General features: G+C 39.0%; 1 protein-coding gene and 1 long non-coding RNA gene across 3 annotated transcripts in view; one reads left to right on the top strand and one right to left on the bottom strand.

The window, feature by feature from the left end:
• Nucleotides 1-24,246, bottom strand: part of GPR158 (G protein-coupled receptor 158) — a 192,391-nt gene that overhangs the window by 161,137 nt on the left and 7,008 nt on the right. For both annotated transcript variants that reach the window (XM_063413999.1, XM_063414006.1), the window contains exon 2: nucleotides 16,216-16,321. In XM_063413999.1, the coding sequence (XP_063270069.1) occupies nucleotides 16,216-16,321 (106 nt within the window). The remainder of the gene's footprint in view (nucleotides 1-16,215; nucleotides 16,322-24,246) is intronic.
• Nucleotides 14,530-17,574, top strand: LOC134559344 (uncharacterized). Its single transcript, XR_010082503.1, has 3 exons — nucleotides 14,530-14,741; nucleotides 16,297-16,365; nucleotides 16,817-17,574. It is a non-coding gene; the product is annotated as an uncharacterized LOC134559344 (long non-coding RNA).

Raw genomic sequence — 24,246 nt, 5'->3', positions numbered from 1 at the left:
GACCTGGATACAAAGAAAGTTCAGGAAATCTTTCCCCTAATTTTAGCAGTTACACACACACAACCTCAAAAAACCTCCTCAAGTTTCTTGAAGACAAAGTAACTTAGTTTCAGATGGATAAATGAATTTCTGAATTCAATCCTTGGTGTCTATACAATACACTAATACGGTTGGAAAAATACAAATCTGATTTCATCTCATATAAAGAAGCCAGAGCACAGATTAATTTTGAGATCTTGAGTTTGGATGGGTAGAAGTTAGTGTAGAAAATACATGAACGTCGAAATTAGGTAGCAGGCACAAATATAAAACAGCAAGGGAGGGAAGAAGCAATGATTTAAAAAATCTGAGTCATGTTTTGAAACTTTTGGCGGAACTAAACACCTTACACATGCCAGTTGCTAGAGCAATGCCTCAGGTTGAAATTGCTGAGAAATATAAAACTTGGTGATGAATTCACAGCCTAACTCAGATGCAGTTCCTGGGAATCTGTGCAGTCACATTCAAGTAAACCCTGTATAAGCAAGGGGCAAATGCAACCTTTATCAGCCTATCAGTATTAATCTTCATGTATTCTATAATTCCTCCCATCAAGGTAAGAGTGAAGACTGCAAGATATGCTCGCTGCCACACTGCAATTCAGTTGGGTTCTTTCTTGGAATGCCTAATTCTCAAATCAAGTCTTTCTCATTCCATCCAGGCACACAATTATGTATCCATTACCAACTGTAGCAGTAAAACAAATCTCAACTATTGTGCCCACTGCTGGAGTTCTGAATTAAAAGTAGGTCCAGACTTTTCACTTTGGGTAAAATGGACACCCTGACCCTGATTTGACTTCTTACCAGACAGCACTGGCAAGAATACCGTAAAAATAAAAAGGGGAGGAAAAGGAAGAAAAAAAGAGCTACTTAGTGCAGGACTATGGGGGTTTTCTTTTCTTCATTAAATGGAAGGAAATAGATCATATACAAAATGCATGAAGTGGGAGTGACAGAGATGAATAATGCATCTGTTACTTGTTTGCATAATGGAGTTATTTGATCTACTTTGACTTCTCAGGCAGCGCAAAACCAAAACATAATGGTTTTCCCACCTTCTTCCAAGCAAGTCCTCAGAAACTCCTGTCCTTTGAAAGGCCACAGGATGTTATAGAATACTAATGAACTTCCAGCTGTTGTAGGTACACCTGTGAAATAGCAGGGGCAATTTTGTCCCTTGGGATGATATGAATCATGGGGCACCTCTGCCTGATTTAGTGAGTGAGGCTCAAACAGTCATGCAGGAGGTGGCAGACAAGTGTCCATTTGTGCTCAGATGGCAGAGAAAACTTGCACAGAGGTAAGAAGAGCAAAGCTGCTTCAGAGGACTTACTTTAACAGGTTTAGGGTCTTTTTACCCATAAACAAAACATACTTTTGTGAACTTTTAATACAGTAGTTTTTCTCCAAATAAGCATTTTACAAAGCTCTAAAACATGCTTTCAAATGTCTTTGTCACTACTTTATGAATTCAAATGCTGTTTGATATCATCAATCATTTGAACAGCAAAATTCTGTAGTGAAAGATTCAGTCCTTAAACTGAAGTCAAGGGCAGCACCCTCCAATGAGGAAAAGTTAAACACCTGACCAGACCAGCTTCTGTTGGGCTTTACATGTAGTATCCCTACCTGTCCTGTGCAGGTACACAGGGTATTGCCCCTGGGGTTTTTTTTCCCCTTTTTAATATTTTAAACTACCCTTGAAAGGATGACATTCACCTCAAAACCAAAAGACACACTTCCTCTGTGGCTCCTCTGTGCTAATTTTCTGCTAGAACATTCTGCAGTAGGGAAAGAAATTTTCTGCTTCTCAACTGAAGCTACTCGGCTATCATAAAAGAATACAGCCAAACATCAGTGACAAAGAGGTAAACCAAGACATAACTCTTCAACCATAGCATATTTTTCCCATCATTTCATCCCAAAATGTAAGTTATCCGTTGCCAAACTTCTCTGGTCCTACAAACAGAGCTTGAAGTCAGTACAGCAGAACTCAGAAGGTTTGGTCCAGCAGCTGAGCAGGGCTGCCTGGCCTGCCCAGACTGTTACAGTGACTGTCATGTAGGATTTTAGGGTGTGGGCACACAGTATAGTTGAAAACTTTGAGATCATGTGTGGACAAACTTAATTTCACAGGTGCTCAGCAGTATCACAATAGGAACAACTTCTGTTTCTGCTGAATCTGAAAATTGCTGAGGAATCCTTGTCTCCTGCAATGGCAGAACTACATTTATTGAATAAAAAGAGTCTTATTACAGGACAATTTTAGCATTACTTTCATTCTAGCCAATCTAAAATTAACATTAAACCTAGAGACTTACCAATAAAAAATACTGTCTGATAGAGATTTATACATGAGTCTAAATTTAGAGTCTAAAATATAAGTTAGTTCTAATTTGCATATAACTTTCTACAGAGTGCTCTACTGAATAAAAATGGTTCCCTGGTCTTAATAAAAACAATTACATTAAGAGGACTGCATTTTTCTCAGTTTACATATTTGAAACTTAATAAAATGGATTTAGTTGATATCACCACTATGCTCTCTCAAATAATTACATCCAGAAGTAAGAGGCTCCTGTTATTTATCTTTCATTATACTAATTTTTTTAGCTAATCTCTTTCCCTCATTCCTTCTTATATATGAAAGCACTTTTTACTTGCTGTCAAAAATTTTGAGTTCTAGGGATTTTTTTTTCCTTAAGAAAGGATCTTCTCATTATGACCTAGAAGATGCTGAGCTGTGTTGTACAAAGCAATAGTACACAGCTTCTCTGTCAGAGTTTGCTTGGGTGTATTGACAAACTGGGCATCAGTCCTTTCAATGTACATTCAAAAATGAGTATTTTTTTCAGCACTCCTTCAAAAAAATGGTTTTATCTATTCCTCCTTCTCCCAAAGAGTTGTTTGACAGAATGCCATTAATTGAGATTTCAGTTCTGATGATCCTGAATCTCAATGTTAAAAGCACAATCTAATCTTCCTAGGAAGGGCCCTTTGCACTGTTTCTTCAGGAGAAATGATAATGAGAATATATTTTGTAATGTGCCAGAGTTGTTCTAGCTTTTTGAAACTGTAGAAACAAATGTTAAGAACTCTTGCCTAAAAAGCTCACTTTTACTGGGAAAAAGTATGATGGGTTTTACATCACAGACATAAGGAATACATACAACATTTACTGTCACAAAAGTAAGTGTTCCTAAAAGCAATTCTAAATCAGACTAGAAAAGGTAACCAAGTATTCTGTACTCAAGCTGAGGAAAAGGGATAGGAAGCTTGGAAAGTAACTGCTCTTTCTCATGACTTCAGTGAAAATGTTTATAAATACATCTAACAGTAGTTGAACTGCCCTGTCATCCTCTGTCCCTGAAAGGTGTGCCATTAACTTAATTCTTGTATAAGGACAGTAATTGAAAAATGAGATTGTACTTGGCAGTCACTTTTGAAGCAATTTAAATATTTTTAGGTGTTTTGACAACTCACCAACCTTCCAACACATAACCTTTTCCTGTCAGTCAGAGCACAGTTTCTTGAGTCAACTCTCACAAGATCAGTGCTAATAGTAGTTTAGGGCAGAACCTACTTCCTACAAGTAGAGAAAAACAGCAAAAAAAAAATGTAGCCTAATGCTCATTGTTCTGACTCTGAACTTTTTCCTTATAGATGGCCATGGTGATTTGAGGTGAATGAGCAAACTGTACAAGCTGCTTTTTAAAAACTGCAATGTTTCTTTTATCTGTCCTGAAAAAGAGTCACTCAGTTCATGTCTGTAGCATTTCCTCTGTAAAAGCCAAACTGCCAGTGTCAGGCAGGCATCCAAAATCTAGTTGTTTTTCCTCTTACAGACTATTTTCAGGAAGAGATGTGACCAGTCCAGTGGTGCTCCCCAGTAGGAGCACAGGACCAAAGATACATATGATTAAATGATTGATCATTTCTGAGACTTTACTGTATATTTTAAGACAAAAGCAAGAGTTAGATGATATGATATGACCACCTACAAATCAAATAAAATATCACTGTCTGGATGCCAATGGCACGGGAATGGCTAATAAGGGTTTTCCAGGAAGGTATCTGCTATGCATTTAAACACAGAGAGAGAAGAAGTTGGGCCATATTTGTACTTTATTTTGCTAGTTAACAATGCAAATATCCCTAGCATTGCTATGCATTTGCATTCAGAATCATCAGGGCAAATAAATAATCTTAGAAAGGCTGCAACTCCAAAGCCTTTCAGTGGGTAGTCAATCTAGAGAGGAAAAAAGCAAAACCAGATTTAAGGCAGAGTTGCACACAGGTAGCAGCATTTACATCTGCACACTTCCCAAAACAAGGAACACAATCCAAATCCAAGGCTAAGCTAAGCGGAGACTCCAATTTAAAATAAGACTGCAGACTCAAGAAAAAATTATACAGTTGTTTGGGGTTGTTTTATTCCAAAAAGGCAATATGTGGTGTGGGATTTGGTAGGGAGAAAGGGTAAAAAGAAAAGGGTCTGATTGCCCAAATTACAACACTGTATCAAAAGGCAAAAAGAATTATTGGTAACATCTTTTTAAAAAGAGGAAGCAGAAAAAGACTCCTTTTAACCTGCCCGAAGGTACTCCAGTAGTCAGAATGAAGGCCTGCCAGAAACTAGACTGATTGTAATGATTTGGATCATGCCTACAAAACTGTATTTACTAGGAGCATGTTGCTTGTATTGACAGTTAAATTGAACATAAAGATCAATAGTACCTGGAAAGGTGATAGAATGACCCCCTGAATAGTGAGCTGATTAGCCTTTGCTGCAAGAGGGAAGAAATATCCCACCTGCCTTCATTCTCCCTCCAGGATCTAAAATGTCTCTCCACAGAGGATGCACTCAAGAATGCTGGTAGAACAAAGCACAAGTGGAGTTCTGAGGGCCAAAACAACAGGGCAGCAGCTCCACTCCTCTCTGCTGAGATCACAGATTACTGCCTCTGTTCCTCAGGATCAACAAGGATTCAAATTATATTAGTGAGAATTGCCTGCATGCTACAGACTGAAAGACCAATTCCTAATGTAAAGCTATTGCTATAAAGTCATACAGCTATGGATGACATGAGTGGATAATTACAAACATTCTCACTTGGAACCCAAAATTATTTGGGACTTAATCAAGGAAAAAAAAAGGAAAAAAACAACCTCACAAAACGCAAGGACTGATCTTTGTAACAGTGCTTATGTCTTTGGAGAAAGCAAATGGAGTGGAGCAAGAGCACAGTCAAATGCTTGATGTTTATAATGGACAAGTGAGGAATTCTTTCTTAATGGCAACAATGCTATTCCTTCATGAACTCTTACTAAACAGGTAAGTGTACAGCTGTTGTACAGAATTCATGCTCTTCAAGCCCTCCTCTTCTTCCATCACTCTTTCCTGGAGAGGGCTTTGAGGGTTGTGGCCCCAGTGATTGCACACAGTGCCTCCCACCCACACCAGCTTCCCTTTGGTTCCCACATCTGTGACCCACGGCAGACATTCCTTGTGTTACACACATACAAATTTAAACAATTAATGTAAAGCCTATGGAAAATTCAGTGAGAAGTAAGGACTTCAAAGCTGACACATCTCAATTATATCAAATTATTATCTCAATATTACAGGTATTTCAATATTTTCACCATTTAGCAGTGTTACAACAAAGATACACAAAAGGGGAAAATACTTAAATTTGCTGCAGTACAGCACAATGACAAAGATGCAAGATGTCTCACTGTGTAATCTCCAAAGAGAATATTTTTATGTTACATTTGTAACAAAAATGACTGCTATAATGTACCATTTTTTTAAAATAATGTTAGAAAGCAGTTAGAATAATCCACTTATGCATAATTAAAAGCAACTCTCAATCACCTATGGAAATGAAACAACTGAGATATGCATTAAATTTGCAAAATGCAAAAATATTTCTTCCTTAAGTAGCTTACTGAATAATACTTCATGAGAATTTTTTTTTATAAATTCACAGTCTGTGTAGCAATGAAGTTCCTTAGAAAGCAATCATTACAGAGAAAACTCAAATTTAAAAACTAAAATTCATTCTATGACCAAGAAAAAGAAAAAAATCAGTCTTGCCATTTTTCACAAAAATATTCCTGAATATTCATATCACGACAGCAGCATTTATTTAGACATTTATTTCAAAGAAGCATCATATCTTAGTTATCGGTATTAAAAAAATCTGTTAAACTAAGCTACCAAGAAATGCCTCCTTCAGCTAATGTAATGCAGTATTTACTTTGAAGGGCAGTGGAACAACATGAATTACAGAGTTCAAGCTCTACAGAGCAAACATTTGCTCTCACATGCTTAAAACCAATTTGTGCCATGTCTTGTACATATTGGAAGGCATGTTTGTCAGTTTTATCATGTCTGGTAAAAATTTGCAAGTTCTGGAGTGCTACTTTGACTTCCTTTCTTGGAAGAGAAATAAGATGCTTTGGCTGAGCTAAAATAGCACAATGAATATCCAACAGCATAAGATAGATATGATCAGTGATGGAACTGGACAAACGGTATCTAAAGTTTCTAAATTTTTCAAGAGGAAAAAAAAAGACTTGCATTTGGTGGGGCTTTGACTGGTAGATAGGTTTCTAGAAATGCTCGAAATGTATCACAAAGCCATCTGCCATTATCATACAGCAGGACCCTCTCCAAGTGTTTTGTCATTTCCTCCCCATACAAAAGGATTAAGATTAATGCACATTTTTAATCAAGTTTTACCAGTCTTTCAAATTATGCATTTTGCAAGAGAAGCTACCTGAAATACATGTTTTCATATTTAAAAATTACAGTTTTTTAAAATGTTAATTCGGGAAAATGCACTGCTGGTGTTGCTTCACTGAATTTCAGGATAAAAAAAAGTATCAGAATGTCTTAATTTCAAAAGAACCTATAACAATTTTCTAAACAGCCCTAGCAATCCTCTAACTCTAGGACAGTATTCTATATGTTGTAGTCTATTTGGAAAAAATCCCAATATATAATGCAGCATTAGTTGTCCAATTAAATGCACCACCAAATCTATATTTTAGATCTTCCCTCCGCTCAAAGATTTAACCATTAGATAATATATATGAAGGGACAAAAATATTTCAAGTCTTGCACAAGCAGCAAGCCAGTGTAATTCAAAATTTAGTGTTATCTGTACTAAATCAACTTTCAGAGAAGTTTTGAAAGTAAATAAGTTGAGAGAGATGCTTATAGCTATTATCTAAAAAATAAGAAGCTGGATATAGTGATTCCCTTTCTTCTATTGTAGTAGAAGAAGTGTTGAGCTTGTTAATAGAAAAGTGTCTAAAACAAATGATTTCTCAAAAAACTTACATGCACATCTTCACACCCTTATTAGAAGTTTAAAAGAAAAAAGTGATGATCAAAAGCAGCCAGCAGAGAGTCTTGACACAAGTATGAATAAAGCAGAGTAGAAATGCAAAGCTCAGAAGGGATGCCATGTTTTCTGGACATAAATCAGTCAGGAAAAATGAATCATGTGAAGGATGAAAGAGCAGCTGACCACAGAATCACACAGCAGCTGAGCCTGGAACGCACCTCTGAAAGTCATCCAGTCCCAAGCTCTACTCAGGGCAGGCTCAGCTAAACCAGGTTGCCCCAGGACACGTACATTCAGGTTCTGAGCGTCACCAATGGTGGCACGTCACCAACGGTGGCACATCACCAACGGTGGCACGTCACCAACGGTGGCACGTCCGTCACCAATGGTGGCATGTCCGTCACCAACGGTGGAACATACGTCACCAACGGTGGAACATACGTCACCAACGGTGGAACACCACCAACGGTGGCACGTCCGTCACCAACGGTGGCACGTCCGTCACCAACGGTGGCACGTCCGTCACATCTATGGACAACCTGCTCAGGTGCCTGACCACCCCCACAGCACAATTGAAAAAAGGGGTTTTTTACTGCTTCTGTCTGAAGCCCTACCTCTTGGCCCGTCACTGACTGCCCCTGAGAGGAGTCTGTCTGTCTCCTTTACATAGAGAAAATCCCCAAAGCCTTCTCTTCTCTGCACTGCGCAGTCCCAGCTTGCCCAGCCTCTCCTCATTTAACAGGTACTCCAAATGCGTGGTGATTGTGGTGGCCCTTGGCTGGACTCCCTGCAGAGCATCCACGTCTCCAGCTGAGGAGCCCAGAAGTGGACACAGCCCTGCAGAGGAGGTCTCCACCAGCTGGCAAAGCTCTGCCTGAAGCAGCCCCTGAGGCTGTTGGCAGCAAGAGCACACTGCTGCCTCATGGTCAACGTGGTGCCCACCAGGACCCCCTGAACCTTCTGCACAAAGCTGCTTCCCAGTGGCTCAGCCCTGCAGCCTCAGGTGAAGTGAACTGAGTTTGTTTTATTTTAAAATGCAACAGTAAGACTATTACTGGTTATTATGAAAGACATGGGATTCTGCTTAAATTAGAATGCATAGTTATAGCACTTCACAAATACTTTTTTCCTCTAGCCAACCATTTTTGAAAGAGGAAAAATTATTAGAATGTTTAGATGGAATTGATGGTGGAAAAAAAAGTAGCTATTACATTCTGACAAAAAGAGTAGAGCTCAGTAAGCAAATCCTACTACCTATTTCATGCAAGTAAATGAAAACTGATTGCCTTGAGAATAGTCACGGTGAATCAGGGGACCAAATTTAACTGCAGAGGGATTGGGATCCTGCAGCAAGAAGAAAATAGCGCAGAATAACAAATATTGTCTGATTTGCCTCCAAACAACATCTACTTTCCCTCACCATCCTTCAATAAGTTAAGGAATAATCAAAGACAATAAATATCTTATTTATCATAGGAAATTTATACACATAGGATGTTGGGAATAAGTGTATTTCCTTTCACTTCTTTTTCAGCAATAGAAAAAAAAATAAAATTCTTACAGATGAACAATTTAAAAATGCAGTATGATGAAACTCAGTAATAGCTTACAAGATAGTCAAAACACAAAAAGGCAGTAATACTCAAAAATCTGAAGATCAAAAATCAAACCTTCTGAATTCCCATATTAGTACTGATGCTTAGTATATTCACAATATAGTGAACAATCTCAAACAGCAAAAGACAAGAAAGTACAAAAGAAACACAAAATATGATTCTAAGTAGATTAGTAAAGACTAAGAAATTTCCAGGAGACCAGTCCATGATAGCCATCAGTTTACAGTACTGGCAAATGCAAACTAGAAGAAAAAATCATACGAATTACTGAGATTTAATCAAAAACATAGATAACCCAAAAGCGGTAATTTTTCAATTTGCAAAAAAGCATTTACCTCCTACCAGAAGTCAGCAACAAAAATGACTGTATTTGAATGTCTAGTGCTATAAAATTGTGCTTAAAAATAAACCTGATTTTTTTCCATTACGGTTATTACTAGAATTCCATACATTGTTTTGAATTTAAAGATTCAGCAGCTATTGTCTCCAGTTTTTCTTCATGAGATCTTTAATATGTTTTCAGGCTAATTTTAATTTGTTACAGAAAAAAGAATGAACTTTCTTCTATAGGTTAAATTAAACTTGCCTCTTGTATAAGTATGACAAAGTATGAAAAAAGTAGGAAAAACAGTTACTACAGTTGATAAAAGCTTTTTTAAAGTAAGATAGACAATAAGTTTTTTCTACTGCTTAATGGTTTCTCAAGTCTTGAAAAAAACCCAGGTCTTCTTCCAATTAAAAGAAATTAACTGCAGTATGTATGCATGAGCAGAATTTTCCTATTTTAACAATGAAAAAACCATCTGCAGTATATTACCTGAGTAAACTGAGGTAAGAACTGAGTCTGCACAGTTCATAGGAAGCTGTGTCCTTTGCAGTGACAGCAACAGTGTGTTTATCTAAGAGGAGCTTGGGTGACTTTATTTTTGACGAAAATTCTATCACAAGTCAAAATCACTAAGAAAACTATGAAGCTGCTTAGACACAGGTTTCAAAAATATATCAGGACGCTTAAGTCTTGCTGGAAGTATCTGAAGCATGGTGTGGATACATGCTGTGATGCACCCCAAAACCCCGTTCTGAAGGTGATCCAGCCTGAGCCCTGGCGGGAGCACATCAAGACTCTCAGCTCACATGCTTGGCCCACCTCTCTGCAGAAATCTAACTCTGGAGAAGGTAACACATACACCTGGAGATCACTCTTCAATTCCAGTCTATCAGATTAGAGATAATAATTTTGCCTGTGGGCCAGCTGTAAAATGGGGGTAAATAATCTTTGTATAACCTCACAAGATCCAGAAGAACTTGCACACCTTCCAAGATAAGCCTGTCACACCTTTCACAGAATGGACCAAAAGCTCTGAAACCAAAATGCTGTATATTTATCTAACTGCATATATCTAATTATGTTTAATGCTACTAGAGGCATTTTTCAGACATTTTACAGGCCTCTGAATGTAGTGATAACAAATGAGAACTCTGAATGAAGCTGTGTTCTGTTTATACCTGGATTTGCTACAGCTTCTGCCATTTCACATCTGGGAAAGGCAATTCACAGCCAGTCTGCCATGAGAGTGGTGCAGCCTGGCTACAGCCCCCATGCTCCTCACTGCAAGGTTTTCTGTGCCTCCCAATACACCCTGATCTTCCTTCTCTTGCCCCAGCCACAGTTCCTCAGTCTCTCTCCTGGGAAGAGCCCCTCCCTGCATCCATCCCCCTCTCTGCAACTTCCCCTTTGCTCCCACCAGGTACATTTTGTTCGTGTTCCACCAGCCAACTAAACTTCTGAGCCTCACCTCTTCCCTTCCCAAACACAACCAGAAGAAGCACCAGTTCAACTAACCAGCATTGCCTGACAGGATTATCTGAACAGAGATGAAGATCCAAAAATTGCAGTCATAGATCTGAAAGAACTGAGAAGGGATGTAATGCTACCATCACCTGTCATATTCAAGATACACCAAAAATCTCCTAGCTATTTTAATTTGACAGACAACATCATTCAGCCAACTCTTTTTCATGTTTTAACTCTGGGGGAAGGAAAAAGAGAAGCAACTGACCCAGATGAATTTAAATGCTCAAGTTAAGACTGCTAACTAGGATGAAAGGAATTTTGCAAAGGTTTTCTTCTTTGAAGAAAACATTGATAACCAAGATTAGCTCCTGCAAAACACAGACTCATTTAAATTTTTTGTCTTTAAAGCAAAGATGCTGTAGCTAAGCAACCTGGCTCTTCCTCAGACTGGAAGTTGGCTTTCATAGCACCTTGTTTATCACTGAGAACTCTGACAAACCTCCACTTTATTTTATGTAACAGTGTCTGGGGGAGTGCCAGATTAGATCTGTTTTACTGTCATAAGGGGACTTTTCCCATGAACGCAGATGATGCAAAAGCTATTTTTAAAATAGCATCCAAAATGTTCTTTGTGTCTACTGCATACCCTGAGCTGTTAGAGAGAACAGATACACCTGTCTGCTTCTGAATCTAAGAAGTGCTGGCTATGTTTTCTTTACCTGCATATTGAAATGAGTCATTGTGCTTTCTGCCTTAGATTCCCCCTTCAGCACAGGATTTGATAGAGTATTTAGTATTTATTTTCTACCAGTAAAGATGTTGTTTTAAGATAAATATATCCTGACATGCTCTCTGCTCTGGTTGGGTACCACTTTTATCCTATGCTGGATGCAATCTGTAGCTTCAAGAATGATTATTATTTCCAAATTAGAAGCTAACTATAGTCCATAAACCCATTCACTCAGACTGAATTACCAAACAGCTTTGCTTTCAAATTTTTCTAATTCTGACTGCACTTTTCCTAATGGATAGGACAGAAAATGCATGCAAGTAATAAGCAAAATCAATGACACTGAGTATGACCCAGTGGGTTATGACTTCAGATGCTAATCTCTTGCCATGGTTCCCCTCCCACAGACCGTGCACATTAATAGCCTTTTCCCTGTCTGACAAGGGCACTGAAAAGCATTTGCTTGAAAAACCTGGAAAGCATTGGGTTTTCTCCCCACCCTCTCTCCCAACTCAGTCCCCATTACAATTCTATTTTTAATCAGCCCCCGCTGCCCCCTTGTTCAGTTGCTTGTAATCTTGCATACAATATAATAAAATATGATGGTCCCAAATGTTTTGCTAAACAATGGAAAAAATATTTTGGCTGCAGTGCTCATTTGTTTTCTGTTCTCAGTTGGTTTTGTGTTTGTGCACAATAAATAAACAGACATTAGGCCTATGCATCCTTCTACAAACACAGAGATGCAGCCACTGTATACAGACAGCAATGCAGCTTTCTTGTTTACTCTGCTTCCCTCATTTCCTCTGGATATTTTTGCACGCTGTCATTTGTGGAATACTGTTGAAACCCAAAGGGGTGTTAGCTGAGCCTGCCTCACATTTCAAGCTGTTGGCAGGCTCATTAAGGCCAGGGGAACAGTGTGGAGCCTGCTGCCACTGCTCACAGACTGCTGCTGCTGGCTGGAAGGATCCACCCAGCTCGAGGGGCCACACCAGCCGATTTCTTCAGATGCTCCTCAGCCTTGATGCTATTGCTGCCGTCTCCACAAGGACTATGAAGTTGTTTTTAAAAGTGCCAGAAGCTGCTGTCAGCATTTATGGAGAAGTCCAATATAATAAAAGTCTTCAAGGGTTTCAAACAGAGTAGAAGTGTTTTCTTACTCCCATAACCAGCCTTGACTGTACATTGTACAGCATTGCCTGAACAATGAAATTACTTTGCACTTGTTATTGGGTACTACACTTTCTCTGTTTGTTAGTTTCAGACTTGTCTGCATCATTTTATGATTTACCCAACTTAATTATTTCTAACTCTTCAGATATTACCATATTTGTTGCAGCCCCAGAGAATCCAAATCTCTTGTCCAATAGCTTTTGAGGAAGCTGTTGCCTATTTGGGAATCAAGGTAGAAGGCAGGAAGCAGAATGTAGCTCTCTCTCACAAAAATAACACCTGGCCATCAGCCTCTCTTTGACTGATCCAGTTATTTTAAAAAGCAGAAAAATGTTACCACTGAAATAGACTTTAGCCATAGCTGAAATTTGGCTTTTCTGTGTTAAGTATCACCTAACTTCCTGCCTAATTAGGCTGAGCAGTGTTCAGGTGCCCTGAGGTTGAAGAAGGGCACTCTTGTTCATGTAGGCTGCTATGAAATCAGGGATGTATGTGTACCACCCACAAAAGAGAACAAATCGGGAGAAAATTTCACTACATAGTAGGAATTTAAGTAGTTGAATTAAAAATGGGGAATCCAAAGTTGTCAGTGCTTGGTTTTGTTTTGTACTCGAGGGCATCATACATAAAGCAAGTTATTAAAGAGCCACCAATCCTAAAGAACACCTAAATCTAAGGACAGATGGAATTTTAAGGAAGATTAGTATGTCTCAGCATTTTGGATATTTGAGTCATAATAATCCTAAATCACTCAACCTGACACTATTTTTTTCCAAGCAAGGAGTAGCACTGAACTATTCCACCACAATCAGGTTGTTCTTGATGACCTTCCGAAGAGAAATCCCAGTGCCACAGTTAGCATCATCTCCTAATCTTGCAGTGCCAGACTATGTGAAGGAAATCACAGTACTTTCAACCACAGTCTCTATTTTCTGGTGGAAGTTGGATCCCATCCATGCCTTCCCTTTTTTCTGTCTAGTACATACAGACCACTGGCTTACCATATGTTTCCATTCACTGTCATGCACCTCCACCTCCCTCATTTCAACTGATTTTTATTTAGAAAATAAACACTTCAGAACAGCACAGAAAGTAGGAGAATTTGTCTGCCATGTGTCTGGTAGATTTTAGCCACTATAAAAACATTTTGATTAATCCATAACTTTTGTCTTTTCCTCTTGTTCTTGCATAAAGCCACTCTCTATATTTCATAGTATTAGGGAAGAAGAGAGTTGTATTTCTGAAATTTTTAGATATTCTGAAATATTGAGCTTTATGCCTTTAGTTTAACGGTATTGGTGCCCTGGCCACATGATATGGGTTATGCAGCAAACACTCCCAGAGTCAAATCAGAAATTCACTATGGCAAAGGCTTATCAAAAAGTCTGCACAGAGGCTATGCTGCAGTAACTACTCAAGTCACCTAACAAAACTAAAGTGACCAAGGAGGGTCTAACTAGAGCAGAACTGGAAATTCAGAGATCTCTGCTGGAGACAGACTTTGTAAATGGGGCAGAGCATTCAACCATCAGCAGGCATTTGTTTACTGCTCCTCAGTAGATAAGAGAGCACAGTGAATATGATTTCATTGGCATTTATAAGCAAAATATTGTTGCACAGCTATGTAAGTTACTCTCATTCCACACAGTGGGTTCCAGCGAAACAAGTATGAAAAGCAGCACGTGGGACCTTCTCCGGGTTCAGCTGTGGTGGTTTCTTCTCAGTAGCTGGTACAGTGCTGTGTTTTGCAGTCTCTGGGAGAGTAATGTTGATAGCAACAGCCGAAACACCAGCATGCTAAACAACGCTTACATCAGGTCAAGGACTTTGCCATGCTCTGCCACTGAGGAGGTGCACAAGAGGCAAGCAGAGCCAGGACAGCTGACCTGAACTGGCCAAAGGGATATCCCACACCATGCTCAGTGTATCAGCTGGGAAGAGCTGGGCAGGAAGGGTCACTCGCTGCTGGGGGACAGGACAGGCATCGGTCAGCAGCTGATATTGTGCATCAGTGCTTGTTCTCAGGTTTCATTTTCCTTTCTTACCCATCATTTTAGTAATAGTATATTTTATTATCATGAGTATTGTTATATTTTACTTTGTTTCCATTATTAAACTGTTCTTAACCCACCAGTTTTATCTTTTCTCCCAAATTCTCCTCCCCATAGCAGTGGGGGCAGGGGAAACGAGTGAATGGCTGTGTGGTACTTAGTTGCCAACTAGGGTTAAACCACAAGAGATCTAGGACTGGGGTTTTTCCCCTTTTATTCTCAGTTGCAGAGATGGAACCAACAACCCTACCCCTCTGCTGACATATTTTGCTCATAAGGCATTAGGAGAAGGAGGAGCACTTGCCAAAGTATATAATCACATAGAATATACTAAAAAACAAGAATTACCAGATCACATGGGAAACCATATTTTCTTCTAGGAAGAAACAGGAGAGATTTTAAAAGTATTCCCTTGAATTCAGAAGAAAAAAAGTGCTTGACATTTTTCCACTTGCAGAAATATTTAGTCTTAAATCAGTCTTTATCCAAGACTTCATTTCACATTTCAAGTTTATTTTATGAAAAAAATCAAAGACAAAATATATGTTTACAAAAAGTCTGAGATCTTCTTGCTCAAATACATTAGCAACTGAATTCATCAAAACCAACTGTTTTTCTACATTTAGACTTGGCTTTGATAAATTGGCATTTTACAGAAAATTAGGCAAACATCTCCTGACTTCTGGTAGACAAATGTCAACTTTGCCTGCATTTTAATTGTCCTTTCCAAAAGTACAGAAGTGCACAAGGTACCTACTCTCAGAAAAAACAAATCAGTGCCTTTGAAATCACCTTTACACAGCAGAATTAAAAGAAAAAATCAAAATGTATTTTCTTTAAAAGTTTCATCGAACACATATGACTGGCCAGTCTGAATGATCTGTGATTTGCTGACAGATGGAACCAGACACAGACCTTCAGAAGAAAGGGGAAGCAGGAAGGAGCTGAGCACAAACATTTCAGTCAGCTCTGTCAAAATGTTGGCATTTCTACTAAGAAGGAATTACAGAATCCAATTCCGCCTGTTATTCTGTAATACTCTGTCAAATGACCATGTTTTTCTGAATAATTGCCATTAGAATTTCAGCTACTTCTACTATATTTTGCATAAGTGCCAAGCAAAAGTGACACTGACATTAAAATCCCATTTTGATTTTGAGCACAAAATAATTGTTTGACTTGCAAAGCAGAACCTCATCAATTATTTCATTGGTCATCTTTTTCCCTATAACTTATCTCTTCACAACAACTTTACTTCTGTTTTAACATCAATAATTCTGAAATGCAGGCAACTCCTGAAACTCATACATTGTGTAACACCTCACACAAAGATTTCTTCAGCCCTACAAATCACATTTAATGTCTATAAAATAAATAACATTTATACTACAGAACACTACTCTGCAAAGGTTTGTTACTAAAGTAAGGCCCCTTAGGGACAGACATACCTCAGAATTGTTGAGATGACACCTGTGTGTCCCTGAGAACCACCCCTCACTCGAACACTGGTCAATGTCCACCTTCTGCAGGTTGATGTCGACTTTGACAACACCTCTGAAAACAGAGAGAAACAGCCTTGAACACAACCACACAAAGAGGTAAATCTTTTTTATGATGCTGTAGCCTGAAAAGCAGAACTGCATCTTTCTTCTAAACGTGGAATTTGATAAAATGTCTAAAACCAGAGAAGTTTTGTGCTCCCAGAGCCATGGTCACAGAAACACATTTTTATTTTAGACTTTACTGAGATGTACAATGATAAGAGCTCAATAAATCTAACATAAAGAGTAGGGTGGCAGTTAAGAACAAGTTGTATGTTCAAACAATGTAATGCCCTTCACATTTTACCATGCAGCAAAGACCAAACATAAATACAGTGAAAGACCTGCACTACATTTTCTGAAGCCAGAAACCTTCCCAGCCATTTGTGAGTGCAAGGTACCAGACACTGCACTTCACATATCCAGCAAAAACTACCTTCCCCCCTTTGCTCCAGGGAATCCTATTTGCCAAAACAACTGAAAAAAGCCTTTTTTGTACTCTTCCCAGAGACATTCAAGCCTCTTCTCTGCAGCTCAACATCCTTCTCCAGCAGGCATCCAAGCCCTCTCTCCACACTTCTGCCAGCTGGCCCTGCAATAAAACCTGATACATCAGAAAGCTGCACAAGCCAGCAATAGACCACTGATGTCTATGAAAGCCAAAAAAAAAGTTTCCTACACACGTCCTGAAGGATCATCTGAATTGTGTAAGTCCAAGAAGTCTCCAGGTTTCATCAGCAGCAGTTTACCTCAAAAATTCTTTTGAAATAAAAGCTAACAAGCCAATTTCAAAGCTGACACTCTATTTTATAAAAAGCTTGCAAATCATCAAAAGAAAAAAGGTACAAGACTACAGTTCTATATATTAGGAAAAAAAAGGCCTTCAAAGATTCACATATTCTTCAGAATGACCTAGGACATTTATAGCATCATTTTGTCAGAGCATGTCATCTATGACTGCTTTGCTGCAGTCCAGACTTGACAAAAATGTCAATATGCAATTTCTAGTTGCTACATCATTACACAAACTCATTCATAGTGGATGAATGCTCTGTGCTAATTTCTTAAACCTAGAACACCATTCCTTTCAAGTCAATCATTTCAGCAGCTTGGGACAGGTGTTTTCATTTCCACACCCTGGATTTCCACAACTACAAACACCATTTCTCTTCTTTCAGGCTGTGAACTAACAAGGGCATGGCCCAGCCTCCATCCCAGAAGCACCTCATTCACCCCAAAGTGTGTTCCCTCTTTAAATTAACACAGTCATAGTAACAAGATAGCTACAGAGCCATATATTTGAGAGGATAGGTACAAACAAAATTAAAACAGGTAAGAGTGAGCTTCATCAAAACCAGGACAATATTGTTTCCCTCATATCTGACCCCAGCACAATAAGAGTCCACAAAAGCTAAATTTGGACATTCATCTTCAGACATGCTACACAGTAAATGGAGAGACACAACTACATCATGTAAGTGGTCAGAAGAACGCATTAGAGAATTACATAAAACAGACAGTAGGAAGTTAGACAGTACAGGAGCACTTAATCTCACTCAGTCTCCTGATTAGAATCTAAACAATCTAATGCTGGATACATGTAGAAATTACTTGAAATATTTAAGTGCTAGTTCTAGCAAGTTAAATTCAAAATAGCACACACCACACTTCTGGAATATTTGATATATTTTTAGTTTACAGCTTTGTGACTTCGAATATTTGTTTTGAACAGCAGTTTCACCAGGGACTGCTCAAACCATACTTCTACCCCAAGGAACTGTTTTTTCCCTGTTCTGGGTGAGCAATAACCTCAAGAGGAAAAACTGCAATGCTGCACAGATTATCTCTTTAAAATGCTGATATCAGTGGATTACAAATTTGACCTGGCAAGAAGGTGCCTGATTCACATGCCCATTGCAGCAGAGATAACAGATCACTCATCTAGTCGTATGTAGACCCCACCCAGAAGGTTTCTATCATTTTCTGGACCTTTATAAACTAATACAAATATTAGTGTGTGGGCTGAGGACAGGACCTGTTCTGCAAGTGAATAATTTCCTCATGGAAATACAGGCACAAAGCAGGCAGCAGGACCAGGACCAACACTACTCCTTGCTCTCCTAATTCATATTATACACCAGTCACACAGGCAGTGCTATCAAGGATTAGCATCATCCTGACTACTCCAAAGACATCAGTTATACAGTAGGAAAAGCAGTGATCATTCGGCTTTAATAGAAATGCAACCCATTTACCTGGGAGACCTGAAGCACCTAAGGGAAGAAGGCTTTATTTCTTCTACTTGGAAAGTCTTCCCTTCTGTACATTTTGTTTTTAACTGGTAGGAGAGGAAACTCACCTTTCCCTCCTCAAACACTTCTGCAAAGGGAAGTACAGATCACAAATAAAGGACAAACTGACCACTGCCAGAAGAAACACCTTTAAGAGTTTGCTGCGTGGTATCACAAGCAAGCCCTGTAGAAGCAGAGTGCCAGTAAAAAAAAAGGCTATAAATATTTTCAAAAGAAAACTTGCCTAGAGGTTACTTGTGAGAAAGACAACACACACAAACCAGAAAAATTAGGGTCAGTAAGTACACTGAGAAAGCATTTCACTATGGCCAGGTACCAGAAGTGCTGCAATTTGAAGAATTCATGGCATGTTCTAATGGGACAAGCATCAGAAAGCAGGAGAACATCCTAACACTCCGAGCCACATACTGGATAGAAAGGAATATACTTCTGGACTTTTCACATCAGAATTGATTAAAGAACTAACATCATTTGAAAGCTCTTTAATACAATTACTTTGTTAAAAATAGATGTGAAAATCAGATTCATACAGCAACTACTGGAAGAAGCCTCTTGTGATCAATCCAATCAGCTCAAAGCAGGCTCATTTAAGCTGGGGGTTTTAATAACTTCAATAACAGAGACTTCACCATCTCTGGGAAACTTGATGATTGACTAAACTTACAGTGTCCAAAAAAAAAAAAAAAAAAAAAAAAAAAAAAGAGACCTCTGAAGCTTAAATGAAATTTTTTGTATTTCAGTTTGTGCCTCTTGGATTTTCCATCCTTTCACTGAATAAGGCTGAGAAAGGTTGGTCTCTCTCTCCTTTACACTTTTTCACTGGGTACTTACCCATAAAATGCCCCCGGAACCCTTTCTTCTCCAGGCTGAACAGTACCAGCTCACTCAGTCCTCCTTGTGTGTCAGATGCTCCAACCTTTAGCTATCTCTGTGGCTCTTCACTAGGTTTGTTTCAGTACTTGTTTACTGTGCTGAGAAGCCCAGAAGCAGCCATAGCACTCGTGATGAAGCCCCACTAGGCTGGGTAAAGAAGGATCTCCTCCCTCAACCCATTGGCAAAACTTCCTCTCACTGGCCAGGAGGCTGTTGGCTTTCTTTGCCACAAGCACACATTGGTGATCCACATCAAACTGGTGCCCACCAGGAATGTATCATAAGTGACTGACTTCCAATTGGACACCACTCATCTAGAAGGCTGTTGAGTTGGTTAAACACTATTTCCCCTTCAGAAATCCCTGCTGACTACTCCAAATCACACTCCTCCTCTTCTTTGTTCCAGAATAGGTTTTCATAATGATTTGCTCCATTATCCTCTCAGGGACTTAGGTGAGACTGATCAGCCTGCAGTTCTCAGGAGACATCCACAAGTACTTTGGACTTTGCAACATCCTTCATAACAAAGTACACTTTTCCATTCAGCAGCAAAGACCTTGGAAAAGACCTTTAAGATCATTGAGTCCCAACCATTAACCAAGCACTGCCAAAGCCACCGTTAAACCATGTCCTTCAGTGCCACATCTTTTAAATACTTCCAGGGATGGTTACTCAACCTTGGCAGCCTGTTCTAAGGCTTGACAATCCTTTCAGTGAACCGAGTTTTCCTAATATCCACTGAAAAGTTCCTCTGGTACAACTTGAAGATATTTCCTCTTGTCACTTTGGAGAAGAGACCAACGTCTACCTTGGCCCAGCCTCCTTTCACGTAGTTGTAGAGAGCAGTAAGGTCTGCCTTGAGCCTCCTTTTGTCCAGACTAAACACCTCCAGCTCCCTCAGCTGTTCCCCATAGGACTTGTGCTCCAGACCCTTCACCATCTCCATTGCCCTTCTCTGGACTTGCTCCAGCCCCTTTAATGTCTTTCCTGCAGTGAGGGGTCCAAAATTGAACACAGGATTTGAGGTACAACCCCAGCAGTGATGAGTACAGGGAATGATCACTCCCCTGGTCCTGCTGGCCACACTACTGCTGATACAAGATACTCATGACCATGGTCATGGTCAGTGTCCCCATATTCCTCCCAGGTTACCTGGCCCCACTTCTACCTGCACTTTCAATTTATAATTAAATTCTGTCAGGATCTCCCTGTTAAGCCATGCAAGCTTGAAATGATTTTCATTATATTTCTTCCAGAAACACCACGAAATTCTTTCATTTCCAAATAAATACATGTTCCTCTTACTTCTCTTGTACTAAAACTTCTCTCACAAGAATGTTTGTCTTTCACAAAACCTAACCTTCATGAACTCAATGCAAACTTTCTTACCTACACTCTTCTCCCAACTGCAGCTCTTTTGTAGCACAATCTGAACTTTTGATATGTTTAAGTTGTTCTAGTTTTCCTTTTTCTCAGAGCTTTGCGAGTTCCTGGGGTGAAAATCCACAGGAAGAAGAAGCAGGAATAGGAAAGCAATCTCTCCTAACAGTTAAAAGCTGCCATAGGATTCAACTGTTTCCCCCCATGGTGCACATTATTCTTTTTTCACCAGACCTCTGCAATACGTGTTTCATAGTAACACCACAGTTCTGAAGTAGTAGCAGGGTCTGAAACCACCTGAGGATTCAGTGCTTTCAAAAGCAAAGTTTCTTTAAGCGTGTATGTGGCGTATACAAAAAGTGTCATGATGGTACAAGACTTCTACTGTGTTCATTTGAGACCCTTTGCCATTTTAAAACTCCATCTCAGACTTGCACCCCACTGCTGCTACACAGAGTACACTAATATGTACATGATATATTTCTGAAAATCATCTGTGATTAATACAGTAGCTGGCACAGCCTGTTTAGCCACCCACACTTTCAGTTATTTTTGATTCAGCATTCAGAAAATGGAACATATGGAAGAACACATTCTCCTAGAATGTATATGGACCTACTCCCTGTGTTATATTTATCGAACTAATTGGGAATAATTGCAGTGTTGCTATCTTGGTGGAAGCAATCAAGACAAATATCAAGGGTGTAAGAGTAGACTCAGCTTGTCAGAGTAACACATCCATCCACACTGGCAGTGCTGCCTGGCGGAACCCAAGCACAGCCCTAAGTTAATAACAGTATTACTGGTAATTGTGGACCATCTGGCAGGTAAGTATATTTTGCTAATCTCCTTGTAACAATAGATATTTGTTTCCTGCCACGATTTTACAGTCCTTACAAGCACAAAAGAGATATCTAAGGATTGCATGTCCATGTTAAACATGCAGTTAAGAAAGAATTAGTTGAATTATACATAAGAAAATCATTGAAGAATGATGTCATCAAGGATTTTCTGTCAGGTCAGGTTTGATTTAAGAAGCTTTAATGTCTGTCTGTATTTCCAGTACTACTGTTTGTTGGCATGCTTCTTGCCTTGAAATCTGTGCCAGAAATTGATTTAAGCTTATTTTCCCAACCTACTAGCTATCTTGATAGTTTCAGTAGTTATAATATTTCATTGTAACAACATGTTGTAAAACCTATCTACAGAATAATTTTTTTGCCTCTACTGTTACATCATAAAAAAAACCGGAGGAGCATGTTCTTTTTCTCCTAGTCAGCTTATGCCAGAACTGTATAAAATAATAGTCTGCCAACATTTAAATGGTGATAAACAGTATCCTTGTGCTCTAGATCTTCAAAAGCTTTTTTGGCACACAGGTCATCACAGCTCAGCTAAACACACAGTGTGCCTTCTAAGTTTGTACACTTACTTCTGTACCCATAAGCATTGTGAGCACTCATAATTAAGGCAAAAGGCATGGCTATCATACACTGAAGTGGGCATCATCCCCCACACCTAAACACCTGCTCAGATTCTTGCTGTCATATTCATTCAGCCCCCATGCTGTCCTTCACAAGTCCTCTTCACCACAAAACAAGGAGATAAGAGAAAACAACCTCTCTACAGCCATCAGAAATCTGCAAATGCCCACTCCTCTAGACAAACAGACTGTATTCAGCATAGCCAATGTTTTCAGGACAGATGCCTCTTCTGACCACTCTCATTTTGGATGTTGCCACTTACAAGAACATTTATCTTCAAATACTGCCTACTGCCTGACATCTGAGGCTCCCTCCCAGGTACCATCAACTGCACACCCAAAGATAACCCTGGTATCTAATTCACAAATGAATTTCAGCAGTAAGTCTTACTGACAAACAGCAGCTTCTGCAGGTTCAGCTTGCCTTTGGAAGTTAAGATTTAGGATTCTGCACATTGTTAAAGTTGTTACCATGCATAACCAGTCAGATTCACAAAAGGCTACTGGGACATGACACACAATTTTGGCCTCATCACTGTTACCACCAATTCCTTACTAACAGGACAGACATTTCCCTAATTCCTCAGCCCTAGCATGACTGCTGCTTTTCAGCATATATTTTCATAGGAGAACCTTCTTTCACTAAAAATAAACTTAACTGAGGAGTGTGGGCACATAAATTAGGATTCACCTGCACAGAAAATCCCTCTAGGCCATTTGAAACAGTACTACAAGGGCAGAATACTTAAAGCTGAAATCTCTATTGTCTGAAGAATTATTTCAAATTTAAATCTGCCTTCAGATTTATGGCATGCAGTGCTGCCTCCTTGGGGATTCCTCTGCAGTTTAGTCAGAGAGTTTCCTAGATACTCTGAGGGGTAGGGATGGTGTGGGTTTGGTTTTTGGTTTTGCTTGAGGATGCTCAAGTTGCTGCCAGCATCTTAACTCTGTCAAAAGCATCACCTTGTATAGGAATGCCAGGTATCAGTGATGATAGAGTACCACTTAGACCCAAATTCAGGTTATCCTTTTTTTTTTTTTTTTATGTTTTCATTATCATCCATGGGGTCAAAGAGGCAGGTGGAAAGGGTCCCAAGGAACAGAGCACGATAGAAGGAAATACATTAGGAACACAAAGAGCTTTTGAAATAGAAGAATCCTACACAGGAGGGATGGTCTCAGCCTAACTATACCAAATCCTGTGACCCTGAAGATTTATTTAAAGGTAACAAGGTCATTTTAAAACTCCAAAGTAAGTGGAAGATAACCTCAAAAAAAAAAAAAAAAAAAAAAAAAAAAAAAAAAAAAAAAAAAAAAAAAAGAAAAAAATGGAAAAGCATAAGCCTGGGCAAGGAGGAACATACAAATCACAAGAATGAAAGACAAAACCAAGATATTTTTAGAAACAGCATGTTAAAATGATAGGCTCTACTAATTAAAACCATTTCAAATACCTCAGAAAATGGAAGGCTGAAGTAGAATCTCTAATGCAATACACAACCAAGTTGCAAAAATAGCCCAGAGTAAACACAGCTTTTGACAAAAATGAGTTCTTTTCATCACTCTTGAAAGAATCAATGAAACAAAAGTCAGCTTCCACATGCAGGGAAGTTGACAAACTGGACTTCACAACTATCTCTTCTGGCTTTCACAAATGAGTGGCCAGTGACAAAGTTTGCAAGTGATAAGAACACTTCATATAACCCACAACTAAACCTGGCTGACACAGAAAAAATGCAATAAAACACTTTGGAAAGTATTCATTCAAGAATCTGGGATCTCCCAATGAATTTGGATTCATGAAGTGAATTTAAAACCAGAAAATTATGGAATATATAAATATATTATAGAATGCAATGCCAAACTACATTGCAGAAGACAAAAATGTGT

This window comes from Prinia subflava, chromosome 1 (genome assembly GCF_021018805.1).
Source record: "Prinia subflava isolate CZ2003 ecotype Zambia chromosome 1, Cam_Psub_1.2, whole genome shotgun sequence".
In the NCBI taxonomy this organism is placed as follows: domain Eukaryota; kingdom Metazoa; phylum Chordata; class Aves; order Passeriformes; family Cisticolidae; genus Prinia; species Prinia subflava.
This window is presented reverse-complemented; position numbering and strand designations above follow the sequence as displayed.